A 23969-nucleotide genomic window follows, 5' to 3' on the forward strand; every position below is an offset into this window, starting at 1 on the left:
ACTACGGAACCTACCTAGATGCCTTTCAACAGATGAATGTATAAAGAAAATGTGGCATAAAGAAAATGTGGCATATATACACAATGGAATATTACTCAGACTTAAAGAAGAATGAAATTATGGCATTTTCAGGTAAATGGATGGAGGTAGAAAATAATATACTAAACAGAATAAGCCAATCCTGAATGTTTTCTCTGATATGTGGATGCTAATTCATAATAAGGGGGTGGGGCTAGGGAAGAATAGAGGTACTAGGGTTAGAGGGGAACAAAAAGAGGGGAGGGGGTATTGGGTTAGGAAGGATAGTAGAATGATTTGGACATTGTTATCCTATGTGTATATATGTTTACATGACTGGAGTGATTCTATATCATGTACAACTAAAAGAATGAGAAGCTGTACTCCATTTATGTATGATGTGTCAAAATGCATTCTACTGTCATGTATAACTAATTAGAACAAGAAAAAGTAGACCTTTCAAAATTACTTATCTGAATTCATAACATTTGGAACTAAAGTTGTTTTCTTAAAGCTATACTAATTGTTGACTAGAAACCAAATGTGTTCATTCACTAAAGCAAGGTCAGTTAGGAAACATGAAATCATTAAAGCACATAGACAAATACAATGACCTATCCTGAAAATGAAAATTGCAAAAAAAATGTAGTAAAATTAAGTGGATTATAATCATTTAAAATCTATTAAAATGCTTATGATATAGAGTTTCTCATCATAGTAAAAACATATGCAAATTACATTACTCATCTCAAAACTAGGAATAGTTTATATAAATAGCTAATGTGAATGCAGTATTTGTGCCACTAATGTATGCAATAAAATTACAAACCAATAAAAGGAAATGTAAACCTTGCATCTGCACCATTAGTATGCGTGTGAGACAGAGGAAGAATAAATCAAAACTATTAGTGTACAACAGATGGCCCAAGAATGAGCCAATGTTTATATTTTGACAAGAGGAAATTTTTGACACTTAATACAAACCTGATAATGCTGGCAAGGTCAAGAGAGAAAAAAATTAGCTTGAAATTCTAATAAGTGCAAACTGAAGTTTTGCCTTAGCATATACTTATCATATCAAACTCTGCAGGAAGCCCCCATGTAAACATGCCCAGTTGACCTTTGCCTTGTCTTTCATTCACACACACAAAAGTATTGAATTGAACCATACTAAACTGTTATTATTGTGGGTAAATTTTTATCAGTAATTTGGAAAGCTTCAACCTAACAGTTACATACAACTCTCTTTCTTAAAAACATACAACTAATTTTTAGTTTCTTGGTCCAGATGGTTTCTTATAATATTTTCCTAAGAATAAAAATAGTAGCTTCCAAATCTTTCTTCTCTCTTGAGAGTTGCAGGGAAAAGTGTTTCTAACCAGGTCAGGATTGTTTTCCTTAGAGAAAGCTGGTAGACAAAATGTTGGTTACATGATTAAAACAGGTATAGGACCATTTTATCTTTGATCTAGTACTTTATTCAATAATGTGAGCTAATCAAAGTTCAAAACTTTATCAGCTCGAATAGAGAGATTTTTCAGACTGGGAAATGTGTGAAATAAGTTAGGATTCCTGAAATTGGTTATCAATCATCATTATTGAGTGCCAATAGTGCAACAATTTTTCTAAAAAGTCTTATTAAGGAAAAAGATCAAACACTAAAAAAGTTCACCATTTGAGAGTTTGTCAGACATAATGTTTGCAAGATGTTTCATTTAGAAAATTTACTTTGCCCAGCACTGCTGGTAGAAAGTAAATTTTCTGAAGATTAAATTGTGTCCTACAGATATACTACCACAGCAAACCACAGAGGGCAGAGAGAAAGGTTTGTGGCTACAGCAAATTAAGTCAAGTTTTCTGAGAAAAGAAATATTAGAAAATACTTCAAGAAAAAAAAATTTAAACATAGATACATCAGAGAATTATTTTATTTTTGTTGGGGAAAAAAGGTAAGGGGGGATGCTGGGTTGAAACAAAATTATTTTTAAAGTCCTAGGCAGAGATTCAAGCAGTCCCAAACTCCACATGGATGTGTAAGTTAGCATGGCAGGGTGGGAAGAAAGCACAGGAAGATATTTCATATCAGTGATTCTACAGCTTTTTGGAAGGGAATTAATAAAAGGAGTCCCACTAAATTCATACTTCTAAAGTTCTCTCTCCTTGTATGACCTTGGTGTTTTGGATATTGTCCCAGTATTCTCTGCAGATGTGGATCCTTTTCTTTCCAAGAAAATTTTGATCTTGGTTTCAAACAAATAGGAAGGACTATAAAATGTCACTAGAGTACATTTTAGTAAAGACTGGTTTTTCCAAGGCAAATTGCAAAGTAAGAAAAAGTATGTCACTTAAGTATGCCCTTAAAATTTTAATCATTATCTATAGTAATCTGATTTTCCTACCTTAGTAAGTTTTTAACAGGATCTTGGGTTAGCAAAACAGCAAGCGAACCCTTGCTCACACTGGAAGTTGAGCTTTATTCCCATCTATCAACCCAGTTAAGAACAGAGCTATAGTACTACGCAGACCTGTTCTGTAATCCAGAGTTCTTTTCATATCACACAGGGTGTACTGTCTAGAACCTAGCAGTTTTCTTCATTTTCATCATATAGTTCTGAGATTCTACTCAGTTTTAAAGTGCATTTTTGAGATATAATGCACAAGTAGGAAATAAATGAAAATTCTATCTTCATTGTTGGTCAAGAGTGTTCCAGAAAGAATTTCGTATAAATTTCAGGTTATAGCTTAAAAGTCAAACTAAAGTATAACAGTATGAATTTTTAAGTTCTATACTAATAAGGTAGTCTTCAGAAAACATTTATTCTTATGGTCAAAGGAACTATACAAAAAAGTGAACATAGTGACACTAGATTATTCTAAAATAGAAGTTCCTAAGGAAAGATGCACATCAGAATAGCCTGAGGGACTTTATAATATAAATAACTAGGTGTCCCACCCCGTACATTTTTTTAAATATGGTAGGTCTGAAGTGGGCCAAGCACCTCTGTTGATTCTGATGCAGATAGTTCCAGGACTCTGCTTTCTCAAGCACTGGCCAGTGTGGCACAGACAGAGGTAAAAAATGTGGACCCAGGAGCCACTGTCAGGGTTTGAATTATGTTTCTACTACCTGATTTCTAGCTGTATTATCTAGAGCAAATTCCTTAATCTCTCTATGCCCTCATTTTTTCATCAATAAAATAGGACAGTAACCAAAACAATTGCAAGGATTGTTTGTAAAGATTATATAAGTTAATATTTTAAAGTACTTGGAACAGGGCTGGGGATGTGGCTCAAGTGGTAGCGCGCTCGCCTGGCATGCGTGTGGCCCGGGTTCGATCCTCAGCACCACATAAAAACAAAGATGTTGTGTCCGCCGATAACTTAAAAAATAAATATTAAAATTCTCTCTCTCCCCCTCTCTCTTTAAAAAATAAAAATTAAAAAAATAAAAAAATAAAGTACTTGGAACAGTGGCACATAGAAAGCACTATTTTAAGTGTTTGAGATTTTTTTTTTTTTTTAAGTCTGAGATCAGGGAAATCCTTGAAAAAACATAATAGGGAACACCAACATGGACACTTATAGAGGAAATCTAGATTTGTCTAAATTATTCCCTTCAACTCCATAGTTGGCTGAATAAGAGAGAATGGTAGGAACTCATGAATGATCCAAATTCTAGCCTGGAAAAAAAAGTTCTTTGTAAATTTGACCCCAACCTTTCTGTCCTCCTCTTTCCATCATGACCTCTCTTCTTTTCATAAATAGTAATGCCAGCTGTCATAGATACCCTCCCTGAATTCAGCCAGGAAAAGCCACCCCACTCTCCTACATTTTACTTCCTTTCATTTAAAAATTACAGGGAAAAATACTTGAAGCACAAAGTATTCAAAACCTCCACTGTATCTCTAGGTGCTTTCCAAGGAGTTTTTTTTTTTTTTTCTTTTTAGCACTGATAGATTGTATATATGGTAGAGACAGGGTAATTGATTAGAAAGAGAGGAGAAGTTAATTTGGTTTAAATTTTAAGAGGTATGAGTTAATGGAGAAAACAGTTCTGGAGGCTGGAAAGAAGGAAAAGAAATGGGTAAAGAGGTCCAGCCTGAGCTGTGGCCTTGGAATGGCAGAAGAGACTGGGTTGGTCCCTACATGTGGCATATATGTAGGGAATACAGATGGAGGGTTGTGGGAGAAAAAAACATCTTTGGGAATTTTGCTATCTATGGCTAAAAAGGGGGCAAGCCAAAAAAGTCCACTATGGTATGAATTATAGAGATAAGGAGCCTTTTCTTCTGTGGCGACTTCATAATGGTCTGGCAGAGAAGCATTTTTAAAAATCAAATTAAATCTTAGCCTCCCCCCGAAAACAGAAGGTTTTCATAAGCCTAGATATTTGAAGAATTTGGGCAGCCATTATCTGTAGGACAGATACCTTTATCTGCTCTCCCCTCTATTGCCATGTGTCTCATCCCTCCTGATCCCGCCAGGCCCACCCATTCAGTTAGCTCCTGCTATGACCTGCTGTACTTTCCACCCAGCCTCAGACTAGTCTGCTCTCCTGCCTGTGGTATTTCTCTTTCCCCCTCTGAAGGGTCACAACTATTCCTAATGGCTCTTCAGGTCTAGCTCAGATTAATGTCATCTCTAGAAACGTGCTCTTGCTACTGGACTCCGTAATGGTGTCTTCAATTGTTTCTTGTGGTTTGACAAGGTAGCTGTCATGCATCCTAACTGGGTTACAGATGCTCAAAGATTTGGGAGACAGAGGATATAGAAGAGACTCTAATATAAAGTATGAATTAGGAGAGACCTAAGCCAAGTTTTTAACTTGATATTCCTGAATTTAATATTAGTAAGTCAATACTTAGATTTTGAGTTTACTAATACTTTTCATTTTGGTCATGTGAATTTCAAATTAATTTCCTCAAAGTTTTAAACTTTGATACTTATAATATGAGTTGCTGCTGGCTATCTGGTACTTGATTATTTTGTCTACTTGAAGGTATTACCACAGAGTGGATTTCTGTGGGGAAAATATCTACAACTACAGAACTCTGAAGTGGGGGGATCCATACTTTCTCTCCCAGCTTTCTGGCAATGGGGCACAGACACATGATCTAAGCATGTCCATGCCTCTAATCCCAGTGACCTGGCAGGCTGAGGTACGCAGATTGCAAGTTCTAGGCCAGGTGGGACAACTTAGTGAGACCCTGTCTCAAAATTTTAAAAAATAAAATAAAAAGGACTCAGTGGTAAAGCACCCATAAGTTTAATTCCCAGAAAAACCTCCCCTCCAAAAAAATCAAAGACTTAGCTATTAGTGAATAAAGACTCATATTTAGATTATTTATAGCAGTGATGGTGGAGTGCCGCTGGTATTAGTGCTAGTAGCAATGAGGGGGTCCAGTGGTGGGTTATCCTAACCCAACTTTCTGAATGGCTATTCTTTGCTGTATAGCCTCTTTTGGTTCTCATCACTGTTCTAAGCCTATTTCCCCAGTCTTCTATGAAGTATGTGAACAAACAGCTTTCCAATAAATTCCTTTTCTGTTTAACATAAGCAGTTAACTTTTTGTTTTAACTAAATTACAGAAGGTTTCCATTGTCTACAACCAAGAACCCCAGTTGGCACGATACTGAAACTTCATTTCTCACATTTGATTTTGGTGACTAATGTTTGACCTGATAATGTCAAAAAATTAATTTTAATTTGATTAATCATGGTATTGTTTTAGGTAAGTAAAATACAATAGACTGAAAGAGCCATAAACCAATGGATACACCCTTATCTACTGTTTGATTCCCAAAGTAATAAAATTTGGCTCCATCACTATCATTCTGAAACTGTCTTGATAAATATTACAATCTAATTGTAAACCTAGTTGCTTGCCCCCACTTCTATCTGAAGCACGTGACACTTTCAATTTTCCCTCTGTAAACTCTTAGTTCTTATTTCCTTCCAATATTTATTCTCTCATAAATTGATTCATTCTTTCTCTTCCACCCACCATAATATTTATGTGGATTAAATATTGGTATTTCTTTTTTTTTAAAAGAGAGAGAGAGAGAGAGAGAGAGAGAGAGAGAGAGAGAGAGAGAGAATTTTTTAATATTTATTTTTCAGTTTTTGGCAGACACAACATCCTTGTTTGTATGTGGTGCTGAGGATCGAACCCGGGCCGCACGCATGCCAGGCTAGCACACTACCGCTTGAGCCACATCCCCAGCCCAAATATTGGTATTTCTGATGGGTTATCTTGTTTTTTTTTTTAATGCCTTTGGTCTTTTGGTATTCTTTCCTAATTCTATGACTTAAAATATACATTTGGCTCATATCTTACCTCAAGATTCATATATATATCTTTTTAACCATCTCTATCGGAATATTCTTTTATGAGAAGGGGAAGAGGGGGATAGCGGAAATTGAATTCAAGGTCTCATGCATAGTAGGCATTTGCTCTATCACTGAGCTACACTTCCAATCCCCTGTCTAGGTCTTAAATTTCAATTTATCTTCCTCCTGGATTTCCTATTTAATTAACTTCACCAATTTCTATTTTACTAATCAAATTGAAACACAGTGATCTTGGACTCCTCCATTCTCTTACCTTCAACACTAAATATGCTCCTTTCTTATCCCTGAGTTTACATCCACATTAGCTTGTCTTATGTTTCCATCTCTATTCATTTCTTGGTAATTTCATTTAGTCTCGGAGTTTTAAGTATTACCCATATGTTGATGAAACCCAAATATTTCCCGCTTGCTTCACTCCCACTATTCACTATTCAATTGCCTATTCAAAATATCTACTTGATGCCTCAAAGTTAAAATCTCTAAAACCAATCTCCAGATATATCTCTTAAACGTGCCTTTGCAAAGTGCTTCCCTGTGCAGTGGCAATACCATTTTTCTTAAGATGTTCCCATATTCCATAATCAATTAACTTATTAATGAAAACTATTGATTCCACTTTCCCACTATATCTGAAAACTAACCATCAATCCAAGCCATCATTATCTACTGTCTATATAGCTGTAATTATCTCAATGGTCTGCCCCTTCTAATCTTTTCTCCTGAAGTCTATTCTCATTCTAGTAACCAGAATGATCCTGTTAAAACATAAGTCAAAATGCTCCAATGACTTCCGCTCTCAGAGTAAACTTAAAATCACCTCAATGGCCTCTTAAGGCTGTGAATAATTGATATGACCCACCTGCTTGCTTCTCTGATTTTATCACTATTTTTTACTTTTTTGTCAATTATTAAAATGCAGTTAAATTGTCAATATTCTGGAACTCATTCCAGAATGAAAAAGCCACCAATGGCTGGACATAGTAGCACATGCTGTAATCCCAGTTGCTTGGGGGCTGAGGCAAGATAATCACAAATTAGAGGTCAACATGGGTAATTTATCAAGACTCTGATTCAATATAAAATTTTAAAAAGATCTGGCAATGTAGTTCAATAGTTCAATAGGGCACCTGCCAAGCTTAACTGGCCTTAGGTTCAAACTCCAGAACATGAAACACACACACACACACACACACACACACACGAAAAAAGAAAAAGGGAGTGTCTAAGGAGTGAAAGTAAATGCTATATAATAAAAGGAAGTAAAGATATTCAGTTGATTAAGTCTAATCTGTTCTTTGTTTCAACATACTCACAATAATTAAGTAAAAATATCAAATGGCTGCTTTCTAAAATGTTTTAAAAATTAAACTACCCAAAGCAGTATAATATTTCTATAAAGTTTTTCTATTTTCCAACTTTTGATATACCTGTGACATTCAAAACCATATCAATATGATATATAGAAATAATAGTAAACTGAAAATCTGGTCTCAACTTCTCCAACCTTATCCTATACAATACTCCCTGAATTCTAACAAACTCAACTTATTTCCTTTCTTTGATAAACCACATTCTTCTGTATATCTTTAACTTTGCAGTGAGGTTTCCTGTGTCAGAACTGCCTCTTTTCCGTGCTGGAAATACCTTTTCATCTTACATGACTCAATTTGTGCATTTCTTGTCTTTGAAGGCTTTATGATCATTTTTGTCCCCACCCCCTGCAAATTTCAGGTCTCAGTATCATATAGGAGATTTCTGTAAAGGTCTGCAATCACATTCAGAAAGTCAACCAAAATATGACAGAAATGACATAAATTATATTAAACAAAAGCACAGATCATGTAACCCCTGCCTTCACTTAAATAGATAGATGGATGGATAGATGGATGGATGGATGGATGGATGGATGGATGATAGGTAGATAGCTGAACAACTAACCAAGCTTGGATTTGGATATGATTGTGTCAATATTCTAATATATTTTATTCCAATATTCCAATGATCCCCAAATCAAAATAAATGTTTCTAAAAGTGAACAAGAAAAATAATATTGAGACCTTAAAAGTGAAAAGTAAAATTCACTCACAAAAGGCGCTTGATCAAATTGTTAAAAGTGCTGTATTCTGCCCACTATGTGGTTAGGTTTCTGGGTTTTTTTGTCCCTAATAAAAGGAAATCAATATTTAAAAATAACTTAACAAATATATCTATCAAGTCACACTGTCCTTAACACAAAATTTCTGCTCTCTTTCTTGTGTATTTCTGGTCAGAAAGGCATACTATCTTTTGTGACTCTAAGTCATAATGATCAGGATGCTAAATATACTGGAAAAACATTTCATAGATAATCTTTACAGACTCTAATTTATATGAAGAACCAGTAAAATTATAAGAAAGCAAGATACAAGAATGATAGTAAGTGAAGGTGAGCTGAGGTAATTTCACATCAACATAAGAGTTATTTAGATATTATCAATAGGACCCAAAATGGATTTACATGAATAATTCTAACATAGTCACATGTTAAAATCAAAATAGGAATAGTGAATAGATAGATATTCTTACATATCAGAAATTATTCTTATATGGTTCAAGTCAGGAACAGTTGAAACTATCTTATATATCTTTGAATCTATTATTTTCATAACTCCCAGAATACACTTTGTTTATGAACAGAACTACTGACTGAGTAATGTTTTTTATTAACAAAAATAATCTAAATATGTGACATTCAACTGTGGGCAGAAGATTATAAAGAATGACCAGGGGTTAGGGATGTGGCTCAGTGGTACCCTGGCATGCACGAGACCCTGAGTTTAATCCCAGTACCACAAAAGAAGAAAAAATAACCAGAGTGTGATCTATGACAACTCTCAGAATATAAAACGTTTATAGGAAATAAATATCACTCTCATACAGAATAATAATATAAATTATTGCTTATTAATAATAGTTTTAAATTGTTAAACCTCAGGTGAGTGTATAACTTAGATTTTTATTTATAAATGATCCAAAAGCAATTTCAAATTTAAACACAAAAATCAGCTTCTGTTTGCTAAAATATGTATATAAATCCAATTTATGGCTCAACTAAGACACACTTAAGTATCCAACAGATAAAGTGTCTGGACTAAAGAATATATCTTGGCCATTCAAGACTAACTGGCTTTAATAACTGCTTCATATAAGTAGATGAAATATTTCCTAAGTATGACAAATAGGAAAGCCTTTTTATAATAGGTGAGAATGTTTGTTGGTTAACAGGACAGAAGAATATAAGAATGGATGATATACTGGTATGTCTACTGCACATCATAATGTTATTAAGACTGTACATCAAAAATATTCTCAAACATAGGTTAATACATGCAATTAATATTAACTCTGAGCATGAGAGCACATACAGAAAAAGCTTCATATATAGTTGAACAAAAAAGACAAACAAATATACCATTAGAATATATTAATCAATGAAACAATATAATTTTATAATTTAATGATGTCATATTGCTTCTTGAAATTACTGAGAACAAGATCATATCTGAGAAAATAAATCAGCCATTAATCTGAAAGTAGAGCAAAAATGTCCAATACTAACTTCAGAGTAAATTTAGCTAATCTAGAAATTAGTGAAGTTTCAAACAGACTGACATAATTAAAGGAACAACTATATTCTGGTATTCATTCATAAAAAGGAATAACAATTGTCTTTTTGTATAAGCATATGTTTTAAATGTCCAAATTAATATAAGAAGTCAAATGTAGCACTACTGTAAAATAATACTAATGCTCTCAAATTTATTTCCACCTTTTTGGATAAATTTAAATGATTTCTGAGGTAGGAATGGAAGAACTAAAAGAAATATGAGTAATATAATGTTTCTTTCTACTACAGTTCCCATGGCCTGTTTTTTTAATTTTTTTTAGCGCTGGAGATTGAATCCAGGGCCATGTGCACTCCACCACTAAGCTACATCCCCAGACCCCAGAGCCTCTGCTTTTATCAAAATTTTCATTCTTCCAATATCATCCTTTAATTTTTAATTTCAAAAGTCAAATTTAAATTTTTTTCTTGTATAACTGAAGATAATTAGTTTTTTTGCCCACAAGTTTACAGAATGAGCATGTTTCAGTTAATACATAACTTCATGTGTGTGTGCGTGTGTATTTACAAATCAAAACAATTAGCACATACTATAATAACACTAGGGAGATACTTTCAATAAACTGTAATCATTTGCTGCTTTAATTAAACTATTCCAGCTTAATTTGTTGCCAATACACTTCTTTTTTTTTAGTACCAAGGATTGAACGAGAAACATTTCACCCCTTTCATTTTTTAAAATTTTTTTATTTTGAGACAGGATCTCACTAAATTGCTTAGGGCCTAGCTAAATTGCTGAGGCTGGTCTCAAACTTACAATTCTAGCCTCCTGAGTTGCTGGAATTATAGGTGTGCGCCACTACATGCAGAACTCTTAATCTTTCTGAACACTAAATACTAAATTCTAAAACAGAAATGGCATTCATAAATAATTTTTTATTCTACCTACCACATTAATTGGTCTTTCAACTTCTCATAATACCACATACGATGACTCGAAGTTTAAATGCAGAAGATTCTTTGACTCACAGGGTTCTTATCAAAAATATTAATCCCCAACTCAAAAAGTTCATAACAATGGCTTTTTAAGAGGCATCTTTTCATGTTATCTGTTAAACGAATACTATCCCTCACAGAAAGTAACCATACGTCTCAAGTTTCTTCAGTTCAGTTGGATGGGTGCCTAATAGATGTACTGGAGTAAGTTGTGGAATATATAAGTAATGGGTTCAATAATTCTGTGCCCATCCCACAGCATAAAATGCAGAAAAACAGCACAGAAAAATGTTTACCAATATGGAAGTAGTAGAGGAATAACAGTGAAGTGCTGAGTTCATTGTACTGTTTAAAATCTATGAAATATTTTACCCAGAATGTTGTCTTTATATTACCAAATAAGACTTAATAAACCTAAAAAAAACTTTTAAAAATATTTAATATACTAACTTTTAAGTATTTAAGAAACTCTTAAATTTTTAAATATAGAAATCCACATGGGCAAATAAAGAAGTATGTTCATGACCATAGAGAATCAGTTTTAAAAAGAAAGTTTCATAATTCTTCATTCTGATATACTAAACTTATTTCTCCCTAACTCTTGGTTAGAAAAGTAATAGAGAATTATTGAGGCTGTTAATGGGGTAAGAGAGTTGCTTTCAACTGGAGTTATACAGAATGAGGATTCAATCTATACTGAATTGGAATAACTTGCAGCTGTTGCAGGGTGAAAAGACTTAGTGAAATCACCGGGAATACTAAAGAACTGCCTAGAGTATTTTAAAATATTTAGGTTATTGTGATATGAAAACTTTTTAATTAGAAGCTAAAAAACAGTATAATAGTATTAAAAGTTACTTGGCCTTTGTCTACTTCTGAATCAGATTTTTAGATGTTATTATAATGTTATTATTTTCAAAGTATTGCAATGTTATTATTTTCAATGTAAAACTTTTTTACAAAATGAAATTAAACAATAAAGCTAAATAAATGGTCAGGTTGTGAAAGGAATAGAATTCTCCTGATGGTACTTAAGAGAATTCATTGAGTTCAGCTTACTAGTGAAACATTTGAATGTCAAATGTGAAAACTTGAATAAATGGGATCACTAAGCCTCAGTGATAAAATTCTACGATGGACCTTGAAGACTCACCAAAGTATAGAAAGCAAAGAAAAAACACCAGTTGATGAAAAGACAATGAAACTTATATAAAACTGTGTTTACCACAAATAATTTCAGTTCAAGGTAGGCAAATATATCTATATCTTGACAGCAAAATTTTTGAATGCGGAGAGCAGAGAACAGCACCTGTTTCTTTAACTGACTGGATCCTTTGTTTTTGTTTTAGTCCCCCCCCCACTTTTTTTTTTAAATGCCTTGATGTCAATGAACAATAGCATTTTTCATAAATGTTTAAATGTTGACAGAAGTCAGATTCCCTCCTACTCATACCAAATCACATAAGCAGAACAATTCACGGGATCTGTATAAGAAAATGTGATTGCTTTGTTGGAGATCTTTAATACAGATGATTAAATGCTTTTTCAGGACGAGCAGGAGGTAGGTAAGAAATAATAAAATGAACACAGATATATTGCTAAACCAATTATGGAGGCCCAATTTAAAAGTAGAATAGGGATGGAAGTAAAATGCAGTGTTAAAGTGTTTGCCTGCATATGAGATGTCCTGGGTTCAATTCGTGTGTGAACACACACACAACAATAACAACATAGTAATTCCTCATCTATCTGGATATTCTTATAGTCATGTCCTTTCAACCACTTGATTTCTATTTTTCTCACTCTTAATTTTATTTATTTCTATTTTTCTCACTCTTAATTTTAAAAAAGACAAAACAAAATCCTGATGCAGACAAATATTCTCACAATTAGGGAACAGAACCTTAAGAATCTTTGGAAGACAGAATGGATGGGGACTTATCTATTGTTATCTGAATCTGAAGATATCAGTCAAATAAAATTATAATATTAAAACAAACTAAAATATGCTTATCCTTTACAAAAGTATGCATGTTAAATTGATATGATGTAAAAACATATATACATCCTTTAAAATAAGTGAAACACATAAATTTCAATATTTTTGTTAGACTAGTATGCTATGGGTGAGTTCTCCTTTTTGATATTTCAAATTTCTAAGCAGTGAGACAGTCCTTTTGAAATTAAAAACAAAACAAATATTTTAAATTGATCACCTAGTTATCTGTTAATTATTCAAATCATTTGGTAAGAGATCTATAGGAATATGTAAACGTCATAGAAACTACAAAAAGTGTTGTCTCTGATACAAAATGTTTATAAACAATTGTGGAATTTTTAAAACTCAAAACTCAAAAGCTTAAGAACAACTTTAAAATTGTGACTCTAACACCATTTATGTGGTTTAAGAAAGTTATTCCACTGCCTTTCAGCTTTTTGGCTAAGATCAAGCATGGAAAGGTATTTCACTACATTCTAAAAACCATATACAAATATAACACAATTTCTGCTTTTGCATTATAATTATAACACACTTAATGAATCCCATTATTATGTAAAATTATAAAATAGCAATAAATTTTTTTAAAAAAAAATACAGATTGACTAATCTTAGAGTTTCCAATCAAATTTTAGTGACTTTCATGAATTATGGAGAATTTAAAACTAAAATTATTTAATTCCAAAATGATTTTTAAAAACAATTTTTCTCCACATTTTTACTGGTGCATTATAGTTGTATATAATGATGGGTGGGACCTGTTACATATTTGAACATGCACACAATTTAACAATTTGGGCAATATCACTCCCCAGCATTTCCCCCTTTAACCCTACGTCCCACACACTGGTCCCTTTCCTCTACTGATCTCCCTTTGATTTTCATGAGGCCCCCAACCCCCACTTTCTTTTCCTTTTCCTCTCTAGCTTCCATATATGAAAGAAAACTTAAGACTCTTGGACCCTTGACCTTCTAAGTTTGACTTATTTTGCTCAACATAATGGTCTCTAGTTCTACCTATTTTCCTGCAAATGATATAATTTCAATTTTCTTTATGGCTGAATAAAATTCCATTGTGTGTGTGTGTGTGTGTGTGTATACACATTGATTTTCTCTTTATCCATTCAACTGTTGATAGACTAGATTGGTGCTGCCATAAACATGGGTATGCATGTATCACTATGATGATACATAGTGATACTTGATGACTTTAATTCTTTAGGATAAATATGGAAGAGTGGTATAGCTGGGCCATATGGTGATGCAATGCCTAGTCTTTTAGGAAACCTCCATACTGATTTCCGTAGTGCTTATACTAATTTACAGTCCTACCAACAATGTAAAAGGTCCTTTTTCTTCACATCCTCTCCAGCATTTATTATTATTTGTATTTTTGATGATTGCCGTTATGACTGGTGTGAGATGATTCTTAGTATGGTTTTGATTTGTATTTCTCTAATTGCTAATAATGTTGAACTTTTTTTATATATCTGTTGGCCATTTGTATTTCTTCTGAGAAGTGTCTGTTTAATTCACCTGCCCATTTATTAACTGGGTTATTTGATTTTTGGTGTAAAGTTTTTTCTTCCTTTATATCTTCTAGATGTTAATCCTCTGTTAGAAGAGTAACTAGCAAAGATTTCCTCAGGTTCTTTAGGTTCTCTCTTCACATTCCAAATTGTTTCCTTTGTTGTGCAGAGCTTTTTAATTTGACACCATCCCATTTATTAACTTTAGGAGCCCTGGAATATTGACCCTACATTTTTAAAAAATATATTTTTAGTTGTAGATGGACACAATGCCTTTATTTTATTTATTTTTTATGTGGTATTGAGGATTGAACCCAGTGCTTCATACACACTAGGCAAGCACTGTATCACTGAGCTACAGCCCCAGCCTCTTGACCCTACTTTATTTATTCTAGAAGTTGCACAGTTTCTGGTCTAATTCCAAGGTGTTTGATCCATTTTGAGTTGATTTTTGTGCAGGCTGAGAAATAAGGGTCTAGTTTCATTCTTCTACATATGGATAACCAGTTGTCTCAGCACCATTTCTTAAAACAGCTCTTTTCTCCAATGTATGTTTTTGCACCTTTGCCGAGGATCAGATGATGATAGATGTATGGGTCTGTCTCTGTGTCTTCTGTTCTGTACCACTGATCTATGTATGTTTTTATGCCAGTACCATGCAGTTTTTGTTACTATAGCTCCATATTATAATCCGAAGTCAGGTATTATGGCCTCTAGCATTGCTTTTTTTGGCTTAGAATTGCTTTGGCTCTTATCAGTCTTTCTTTCAAATGAATTTTAGGACTTTTAAAAAAATTTCATGAAGAATATCACTGGTATTTTGATGGGGATTGCACTGAATATGTATATTGCTTTTGGTAGAATGGCCATTTTAACAACATTAATTCTGCCTATCCATGAACATGGCAGGTCTTTTCATTTCTGAAGTTTTCTTCAATGTAAACCTACTTCGTAAACATACAATGCATATTATTTCTCCTCCTCTTTTCAGTTGTCTTATTAAAAGGGACAAAACAGGCTTTAAATCTCTACTCAAATAACAGAGAACTGATTCATAATGGATACCATGTTTTAACATTAATTCTAAAATAGGCTTATTACTATAAAAGCTTTTCCAACCATTTTCGAGAAAGGGGAAAATCACAAAGGGATTCATTTTTGCAAAGTAGGGACTTTGCATTCCACCATCAATTTAGTTTGATACAGTGTTAGAGCAGGAAGCAAAATGTAAATACCAGAAATCTTTAATACAAAGTACTTGCATATTTTCTTAGTAAAAGGAATGCCTGGGATTAGAAACAATTTATTTCAGTCTGGCTTAGCGTTTAATAGTTTAAGAGTAAAAAGAACAGCACAAAGATGATTGCTATTATGCAAAGAACAGATCTTTTAAAACCATAGAGGATTACTGTTAGTTGAAAAATGAAGCAACACTTAGATGCTTCTTACGTAGTCCATTTCACACTTGTGAACAACTAAATGCCATTCAAATGATGAAATTCCTGGCACTTTTCTGAATCAAGTATAAACCTTAGAAGGGAAATAAAGAGAACTCTTGGGAGGCAGAGGTGAAATGCAAGCAAGATGTCTATTAGGGAATCCTTTTTTTTTTTTCGTCATTTTTTGGGTATTTTTTTAAGAATACATCTGAAAATATATATATAAATAAAAGAATAAACCTGTTTTACCTTGTTATCATATTTGGGAAGTTTACTTTAAAAATAAACTTTCCACTAAGCCAGCTTACAATTTTTTTTTCAATTTCCATGGTTTAGAATAGGCAAATATTCATATGCATTTTAGTATGGCCCAAAGTATAAAGTACATTTTCTGGGTATAACTATAGATAAAAATTTTTAAATGGTGATTAAAACAATTTTGTGTCTCAAATTAATTCTCCTTGTTCATGGAGAAATATATTCCTTTTTTATTCCTTCAGGTGACACAGACAAGAAAGTGAAAAAGCAAATGAAATTCCAGGAATCAGATACTTTCTGGACAGATAATGACATTGCCTCAGAAAAACTATGAGTGTCACTACTCCCTTAGAATAACCAAAAAAACCACCCACCAATAATGGGTTCAAACTCAGAAATATTTATTTTTTAAAAAAACATGCAAAAGAATACACCTTAGCTTTACACGTCAAAAAATTCTTGTTGCTAAGTAGGAAATCATTTTTACAGCAGCTTTTAGAGTCAAGTCTGCACAAGCAAGATTCATGTTGTTTTTCACCCTTGGTAACCAAAACGTATTTCTGAAGACCCTCTGAAAGGAAAAAAGTCTCATTCAAAAGTGATTTATCTTATTAAATGGGGAAATTGGTAGTGGGGAAGGAGAATTCTTAGAATCATTTTTTTTTTTAGAAAGATAATATAGTCATGTTATAGCAAGATATCAGGTTAATTTCATTTACAGCAAGAAATCATCTTGTTCTATCCTTACAAAGATATTCTATAAAGGAAAATAAAAAGTGGAATTACAAATGATTTAATAATAGATACTAGACTCTGATTCTTATATGGTCACCTTGTTTTACAAGGTCTTATGTAGAAAAAAAATTTCATTGGAAAATATATTCTCATTTCTTACAAAAATATAAGTTTACTCTCCATAATTTTCCTACAAAAAGTTCATGTGAGAAGTAAATTGTTGCTTGCAAATATTATTACAAAATATATTAAAAGATTAAGGATATACCTTTTTATATATAGTCTTAAAAATATCATGAGAATTCAGAGCACAGTCTAGTTAGTTAAATGTGAAAAAGAGATGAAGCTGTCAATTATGCATAGAAATAATCTCATCCCTATAAACTAAAAGACATCAAAAATTAACTCATACTCACCCTCTTATCAAACTTGTGCTATATAATTTTCATGGGTAGTGTTGAGTGGTCAATATCCTCAAATTACACTGAGACAATGGTGTTTTGAATAAATATATTTCAAGTGACTAAAATACTTTTATCATCAAAAAAGATGAAACTCTGAACAAAACCTTTTTGGAAAAAGGACTAATTCATCACATCACATTATAAGCCCCCAAATTCTCCATGGTGCATAACATGGCTCACAGAACAGTACTTTACCTTACCTGTAAATGAAATCTGTAAATGCTTAACTTTAAAAATACCAGTAGTACAGGTGACTGTTGAGAACTATAAACAGGTTTCCCCTCAACAAGACAGCAAAGCAAGCAGATGGAAGAAGAACCAGTCACATTTATATTGAAAGAATGACCAATACGATGTGAGAGGGAAATTCTAACAAGGGCTTTAAAATGTAAATGTGATTTAAGACTTGAAGGGTTTACCATGCATTTCTGAGATAAATGTATATGCAGAAGAAGGTTATGTAAGAAAGCCTTGTTCACAGATTTCTCTTCATTCTAAGAAAGGTGGAAGTTCATTTCTTTAGGAGAACTAGAATCTATTCTTATGTATCAGTATGGAAAAATATCAAGGGTGTGAGTACAACTGAGGAGGAGGGGAACCCCATACTTCTGAAAATTAAAGTTCAGATAAGTACAATAGACCATCATAAAATGATATAATCATGTTTTATTTCAATCTGCTAAATTGGAGGCATACAATGACCTAAACATGTCTCTTTAAACTCCCTTTTTGGAAAAAAAATTATGGTGTTAAGGAGTATTTCTCAGTTTTGAAAAAGTAACATTTAGTAGAAGCTCAGGAAAAGTTTCATTTAACTCTCCTTTAAACTTTATAAGGAACCCCTGAAGCCATTCAATGTCATCAATGCCATAATAAATAAACCTTGGCCAACAATCATCCACAAAGCTGCTTTTAAAATGGCAGTCCTTTCTCCTTGGACAACCTTACCACAGTCTACCAGGTGGTTTGTCCCCATACTACCCCAAAAGGAAAATAAAAAATAATACCAAAAGAGGATTCAGTGTGAGGATAGCTGTATGAAATTCTAACTAAATGGCAACAGGTTTCCAGTCATTTCGATCATCTGTAGAGTCGTTAATAACCAGCCTTCTAGCTGCCTTAACAGCTCGGCCAACTCCTGAAGTAAAGAGGGGTGGAGAAAGGTCTTCAGTACAGGTTGTCGGTGTTGGTGCTCCTAGGGGTCTTGATTTTCTCAATATTTTTGAGGATCACATCATGCAAGGTGGCATACTGGTTCCGCACATGCAGCAGGATCTGTCGTATGCTCAAGTACTCGTTTTCGTCGACCTCTGCTACGGTGCGGCGATAATCTTCCACTTGTGGGTACTTCACTATCTTGGACACCAGTTTGGCCCGGGTGTTATAGTAGGTGGAGAAGCGGCGTAGGTAGGAGGCTGCTGTGCTCTCCACAGTCCATAGCTGGTCCACGGTGTCTTCCTGGATAGACACTCCAAAGTTATTGCCGTCTTCCACCTTCGGGATGAGCAGCTGCACCCACATCCGCACAGTGTTGCATTTCTCTCTCAGCAGCTCAATCTCAGGTTTTACCCGTTCAATCAGCTCCACCAGATGCTGGTTGCTCCTCAGAAGACGTCCCTCGCCACCAGGCACCTTGACTGAAGACTGGGTCTGCAGAGGCAGAGGATCCCGGTTGGGACCATCCCCCGCGGTGTCTGGGGTGGCGGGCGGCTCCGGGGCTGGCACCGAACGGATTCTGGACAGGTCTTGCAGCCGGAGCTCCTGGACCCGGCTATCCAGCTCTGACAACTTCTGGGGGAAGAAGGTGGACACCAGATCCTCGGCCTCCTGTGCGATACGGGCACGGAACGAATCTACTTTCCCCTGCACGTCTTGCTCTAGCTTCAGCGGGGAAGCCATGGCTTCCAGAGGCGTCCAGTGTTAGGGCTGACACAACCTTGGCAGGCTGGACTTGGCCTGGGCTGCGGTCACCAACTCCCAACAGACCAAACCGGAAATGACGTCCGGAGTCTGGCGCCCGTGCCCAATCACACCTGCGACGGTGCCTTAGGTGGACGCGGAAGGGTCGCAGGTCCTGCAAAGTCTCCGAGAACCGACATTTCAGACGTCTGGCTGCTAAGGCGTCAGGGACCACGTTGTTGGGGATATATGGCAGGATCTGCTTCCCCAAGCTGTCCCTCCCTACCTTGGCCTAGCTGGCCGGAAGCCTGAACACAAACAGAAGTTCCAAAGAAGATCGTTTAAGTATTGTAAAGACCCGGTAATGACAAGTCAGTGTACTTTTTACATGGAAGCTCAACAAAATGCACCGTCCCTGCATCCAGAATACACAGCCTCCTAGGAACTACTTCACCAAATGGGCTCTCCAGAACTAAACTCTCGTATGAGGGCAGGTAAGTCCAATCTATACTGTAATCTGAGCCTGCGCATTCATGCTTTCCTGTTAAATACTTTTTCAATCATTACCAAACTTCTGAGGTCTTCTATGGCTTAATTCCCACAAGTTTTAAAGTTTAAATTATAAAAATTGTTACATGACTCTTCTTAAAACTCATCTTTTTAGCTGGGAATGTAGCTCAGTGGTACAGCATGTGGGTGAGGCCCTGGGTTCAATCCCCAGCACCAAACAACAACAAAAACGTCATCTTTTCGGGGACAATTAACAAAATTTAAATACAGATGCTAGATTGGAGTATCAAGGTCATATTTCCTGAATTTGATAACTATATTGTGATTCCAGAATGAACACCTTTGTTTTTAGAATATACATACTACTGTTATTAAAGAATAAAGTATGCAATCCCAGTGATTCAGGAGGCTGAGGCAGAAGGATCTCAAGTTTGAGGCTGGCCTCAGCAACTTAGCAAGACCCCATCTCAAAATAAAAATTAATAAAAGGGAGAGGGGGCTGGGAATATAGCTCAGTGGTAGAGTGCCCCTGGGATCTATTTCCAGTACAATAAAAAAAAAAAAAAAAAAGGAGCTGTGGGAGGAAAGGTGAAAGGGGAGAAGGAGGAGGAAGATAAGGAGGAGGAAAAGGATGTATTTTGTATTTAACCTATTCTAAGATGGCTCAGGAAAATAAGTTGTATGTATAGAAAGAATGAGGGCAAATGTCAAAAACTGATGAATCTGAATAAAGGGGGTATGGGAATTCAGTATTATAACTTTTCTGTAAGTTTGAAATTATTTCAAAATAAAAAGTAACTACCTTTTCCCTAAAGGCTTCTGGAATTAAGACAAATTCTATGACCTAAAAATCTCAGACAATTGATTTATATTCCTTTTTCTTCCTCTGACATATTTCCTTTTGTTCTGTGCAACAACACAAAGTCCATGACCTTGACTTTTATACTAATATTATTAAATCTTTAAAAAGATTATTTTAAATATGCTTTAGTATAATTAGTTTCATATGTAGCTGTCATTTCAGTTAAGATTGTAAACTCCTGCAAAGCATGGGAACATAAAAATATTCTCATTTTATATATATATATATATATATATATATATATACACACACACACACACACACACATATATAATATATATGTTTTAACAAATGGTTATTCTATTTTCAAAAAGTAAATATTTCTAGTTGCTGTTTTAGAAAAATGGGCAAGATTCTTTCTACTTATATTATCATGCTGATTAATGCAGCCACTTATATGGAATTATTTTCTTCAGATGTCTGATAATAGAATATATAATCCTTTAGGGGATTCAGCTGTTATTTATTCTGATCTGATGTAAGAGTTTTATTCATTCATAATGTTTCCAGTCCTTGTTAACATGAATAATGGCTGGTAGGAAATTTACAGCTCTTAATTTTTCTTCCCCCATCAACTATCAGCCATCAGCAGTTATTTTCTAAAAATTATATAATACAGTTTCATGCTTTGGTTCAACTCATGAAATTAATCCTGGGCTCTAACAGGTGGAAGAATGCCAGGGACAGCTGTGTAGAGTGTGGTCTTGTTCAGATCAGTTTCTCCTTTCTCCACAACCAGCAGGGTTCATCATATAGTGGTGCCAGAAACTAACATACCACTCTTCTTTTTAGAAATACTTCCAAACTTATGGATTAATTTATCCTTTTTTATATCCCCCAACTCTGAAATTATGCTCTGTAAAGAAATAATTCTGTGTCCTATACGTGAATTCCATTTTCAAAACTATCCTAAGCAACTGTTGTTGTGTCAACTACTGGACATAAATGTAAGCTTGAAATATGGTTTGGCATTTAATCCTTCAAATACATTTTTCACTGATTTCTCTGTGTATAAAACTTAGGAGAGATATAATCAATAGGACTAAATTCAGATAATCTTAAGACTTTGGTAGGTAGTAATATTTATCTTCTTGTATTTACAGAATTTTTTATCTCTGAGTTGCAATGGATCTTCAGTTATCTAGCTCAGTGAATTAATTTACCAGTTATGAATACCCTCTAGTAAATATTGTAAAATGCTTAATTTTACACTGTCATTGTTAAAAACCCTAACAGAGCCAGTTTCTAGAGTTGACAAATAAATCACTTCCCCTTCCTTCATTCTTTCTCCTAGATTGCTGCAAATTCAGAAATAAATTATGTAGAGGGACTTGCTGTCTTTGATAAACATAAGTCAGTGCTTGAGGAGAATTTCTTCCATTAAAGGAAATTATTTCCTTAAAATAAAATCTTTCTAAATGCCTTGTGCAAACAATTACACAGTTTCTTCCTGAAATGCAATTCTAATCATATTTCTGTCTTCTACAGGGTAAGAACCAAATTCCTTAGTCATGGCCTATGAGCTCCTTCATTTTCTGGATCCTGCCATGATTTATTTCCCAGAACCTACTCTATTTCCAATAACAGTTCTCTCAAGAGTCCTGCACATTTACATATGCAGCTCTCTGTGTGAAATGCCACACTGCCTCATCTTCTTCCCACTCTCTACCATACTCATTCTTCCATAATCAACTCAAGAAATGTTTTTTCAATTCCCTGATACCACTTCCTCCTTCCTTGATAAGTTAGTGCTGCTGGCACAAGTTAAATAATATCGACCTCATAAAGCTGTTCAAAAGATTAAATGAAATAACTTATATAAAACATCAAGGACAATAAGTGCTTCATAAACAGTAGTAGTTTTATGTGTAATCTCGGGGCATTCGTTTTTATATCTTTTTTTACAGATACTATCCAAATGTTGTAATTCTGGATTTACGAGCCACTTTTCTAAATTCCCTGAGAACAAAGATTTTAGCTTGTTTTTATATATTCTATGGTAGCACAGTGTCTGGTAACAGTACGTGTTCAATGAAAGTTTACTGCATGAATAAAACAATAAAGCAAGACAGGATAAGATTTTCACAGATAGGACCTGAAGAGCAGAAGAGACGGGACTTTCGAGCAACTTACTGGTGGTTTTTCCCCCTTGAAAAACTGCTGAATTATGCTAAATCATATAAAAATCCATTCTGGAGATCTAAGAGCAGTATCCAGATTGAACTCTTTAGGGCTTTCAACAGAAAAGTAGGAAATATATTTCTTTTTTTCTTTCATCAATTGCATGCAGAGCTTCACATTCTGCTTTCACATTCTGGTAATAGGCCAGAATTCTACCAGTTACTATTCAGTTACAGTATTACTTTCTTCTAAAAAATAGACCTCACTTAAATTATCAATGTTCATCTGTAAAACAGTAGTTATGTAGTAATTCATGTTTGTGCAAAATGAACATATTGCGGAGTACCAGAGAGGTACACAGAAGGAATACGGTGATGCTGGTTCTGACTCATGCTCCTACTGTTTATTTTTAGCTTCTTATTAGTATGAGATTTGTTTTATTTGGCAAAAATACAAGATTTCAACTGACTGAGAAAGGAAGATTTAAAAAAAAAAAAGTCTAAGCATTAAACTTCTACAGCTGAATAATAACCTGTAACTCAGTGCCGTATCAACAGGCTCCCCAGGGGCTGGTGCAAGCTGAAACCACTCCAGAATTATAAATTTCATGAGCTGCAGACTTTACTGCTAAAAGTAAAGTAGTGATTAACCAAAGATTTTATTCCTCTATAGACATCTCCTTTGGTAAATGCTAAATTCACTAGTTGGAGCTAGATTTTTAAATTAGTATATGAAATATGTACAGTGAATTCTTAATTTCTTTTAGAAAATCTCACCAAGAAATAGACAAAAGCAAAGTTTAAAAGACAAGCCCAAAAATTCATGTTTCAAATGAAAAAACCTGTAATTTCTCAGTGTTCATTTAAAATCACTCTGGCCTCTTACTCTGATTTTCTTTCTTAACACTTATCACAAACTGATATTTCATTACATATTTATTTGTATGTTTAGTTTAGTGTCTGTCTCTAGACTGTAAGCTTTTGAAAAATAAGGGATTGTTTTTGTCCATTGCCAGATTCTTTTCAGAGAGAGCATCCAGGAACATAATGGCTACTCAGTGAAATTTTGTTGGAATAACCACAATAGAATTGACTAAATCTCGATTAAATAATTCTTTGGGAACAGTCACAGTTGGAAAAGCTTTCCCTGTGTGTGTGTGGGGGGGGTGGAGGGCAGGGGTGTG

General features: G+C 34.4%; 2 protein-coding genes across 4 annotated transcripts in view; both read right to left on the reverse strand.

Moving 5' to 3' along the window:
* The window catches only part of Atf6 (activating transcription factor 6), a 243737-nt gene that overhangs the window by 85858 nt on the left and 133910 nt on the right, over positions 1–23969 (reverse strand). The gene's annotated exons all lie outside the window — the stretch shown is intronic.
* LOC125618701 (proteasome activator complex subunit 3-like) lies at positions 16159–20281 on the reverse strand. Its single transcript, XM_048810139.1, has one exon. The coding sequence runs from the start codon at positions 19291–19293 to the stop codon at positions 18562–18564; it is 732 nt and encodes a 243-aa protein (XP_048666096.1). The 5' UTR covers positions 19294–20281; the 3' UTR covers positions 16159–18561.

This window comes from Marmota marmota, unplaced genomic scaffold (assembly GCF_001458135.2).
Source record: "Marmota marmota marmota unplaced genomic scaffold, marMar, whole genome shotgun sequence".
Taxonomy (NCBI): Eukaryota; Metazoa; Chordata; class Mammalia; order Rodentia; family Sciuridae; genus Marmota; species Marmota marmota.

What these genes read in the sequence shown, in the direction of transcription:
- LOC125618701 (XM_048810139.1), bottom strand. Translation starts at nt 19,293, where the DNA reads ATGGCTTCCCCGCTGAAGCTAGAGCAAGACGTGCAGGGGAAAGTAGAT.